This window comes from Vollenhovia emeryi, unplaced genomic scaffold, assembly GCF_000949405.1.
Source record: "Vollenhovia emeryi isolate VEMERY1.0 unplaced genomic scaffold, V.emery_V1.0 DF946995.1, whole genome shotgun sequence".
NCBI classification, from domain to species: domain Eukaryota; kingdom Metazoa; phylum Arthropoda; class Insecta; order Hymenoptera; family Formicidae; genus Vollenhovia; species Vollenhovia emeryi.
Window position 1 is genome coordinate 1 of NW_011959371.1, and position 1,771 is coordinate 1,771.

General features: G+C 40.4%; 1 protein-coding gene across 1 annotated transcript; it reads left to right on the top strand.

Moving 5' to 3' along the window:
• Nucleotides 1-894: 894 nt before the first annotated feature.
• On the top strand, nucleotides 895-1,760 carry LOC105558956. The gene is made up of 2 exons (XM_012006928.1): nucleotides 895-1,219; nucleotides 1,286-1,760. Exons 1-2 carry the CDS (start codon nucleotides 1,065-1,067, stop codon nucleotides 1,542-1,544), a joined length of 414 nt encoding a protein of 137 aa, XP_011862318.1. The 5' UTR covers nucleotides 895-1,064; the 3' UTR covers nucleotides 1,545-1,760.
• Nucleotides 1,761-1,771: the final 11 nt, after the last annotated feature.

Sequence of the window (1,771 nt, forward strand, 5' to 3'; positions counted from 1 at the left end):
TGTTCAGGAAATTTTTTGAAAATCAGTTCGTAAAGGCCTTGTGTACCAGTATACTTTTTTCCATCTACGATTATATCATCGTTCTTATCCAAATCGATACGTTTGTTACCAATCATCGTTCCATTGTTGCTAAAATAAACACCGTAAACACTATCTATATTGACGGATTTTTTACCGCTTAAGACAGCTCCTAAATACTTTTGTCCCAACGGACCGTAGTGCGTTTCTAAAATTTTTTTGCCCCTCGACCGTTTGTAACTTGTGTCGAACGGACGTCACGAGAGGTGGGTTATCGAAAATTTCTTCGACGGAGAGTGCGTGCGGATGTTCGTACGATAATTCGCGCGGTTGTAAAATTTTGACTGTTTCATTCAAAGTAGCTGGAACGGTGATCGATCGTCTCAAAGTTGATTTAATCGGTGTTGAAACCATGATGGGGGAATTGTCAAACGAAGCGTTTGATCGTTTTCGTTTAAAATTTGGTTCCTCGTACTCTTCCTCTCTCGAGGATAATGTTTCATAATGTTCAAACGAAACGTTTGATTGTTTTCGTTTAGGTTTTGCATACTCCTTCTCTACTGTTTCAGTCTTGATGAAATTAGATTCTTCGCCAACTGTGTTTTCAACAATTTTCTTTAGAGGTTCGACAATGGGCTTAAAATGCCTCTCCAACGCCATATCTTCCTCCATCTTACCAGTTTTCAAAGCGCGATACTTTTTGCGAATCGAATCACTCGTTTTCTCAATCTGTTTTGCTAATTTCTCACGATCTCTAATCTCCATGCTGCTATCCATATTGTCTGCTTAACGTATCGACAACAACTGATCGCGTTATGATGTCGCAAAGTCGTTAAATCATTTCCTATAACGACCATTTGAAATCGCGCTATCCTTATCTATCACTACATCACTACAAATCCATATTTTTGCTGCCAACAAATATGACACAATTTACAAAAATCTTCGTAAGACATGTCGGTGTTTACATGATCGGTGTATATGTGTTTTAGATTGGTACCATCCTGTTTGAACAGGATGAGTAGATTCGCGTTGTCGCGTATAAGATGCTTCGGTATCTTTGCATACGTCTGACAAAGATAGAAGCAATCGACGCCTGCGTGTCTGCCCATCGCAAAGTATTCTCTTATCGTATCCTGCTTGTCACACGCCACGTCATCAAAGATAAAAATGGAATTTGGAAGCGCTTCGCTCGGCGAAAGTACGTTACTGTTATTCGAAAATGTAAAATAACCAATTTCTTCTATCGTGTAAATACGTTCTCCAGGTATCGATATTTCGGTTGCAACGATTTCGAGTACACGTACACGTTCTCGAAGCGTACACCGTGCGGACTTTCCAGCAGGCTAATCAGCACGTTCGTCTTGCCGCAATTTGACGGACCACAAATAATACCGCGTATAGAAACCGGTAACATGTTTCCATGTCGCCGTACCTCTTTTTCAGACATTAACCTTTCGTCGAAATTAGTCACCGTGATTGGCGGCGATTGTCGCACGAACCGCATGTTATCTCCGAAAAAATGAATACGATTTCGAGAGAGCCAGCCTATTTATAGCAGGACATTGCACCGAGACGCTCAGACATGTTTCTGCTTTTGTCGAATAACAGTGACATATACGATTTAACAGCAGAACAGTTGAAGTATATACCAAAGGTCATTCTATTGCAAAAATTTTATAATTGCATAGATTATGTGTGGGATAGACTTCCCGACCATATCAAGACAGATTCGGAAGTTGTGCAGTATCGT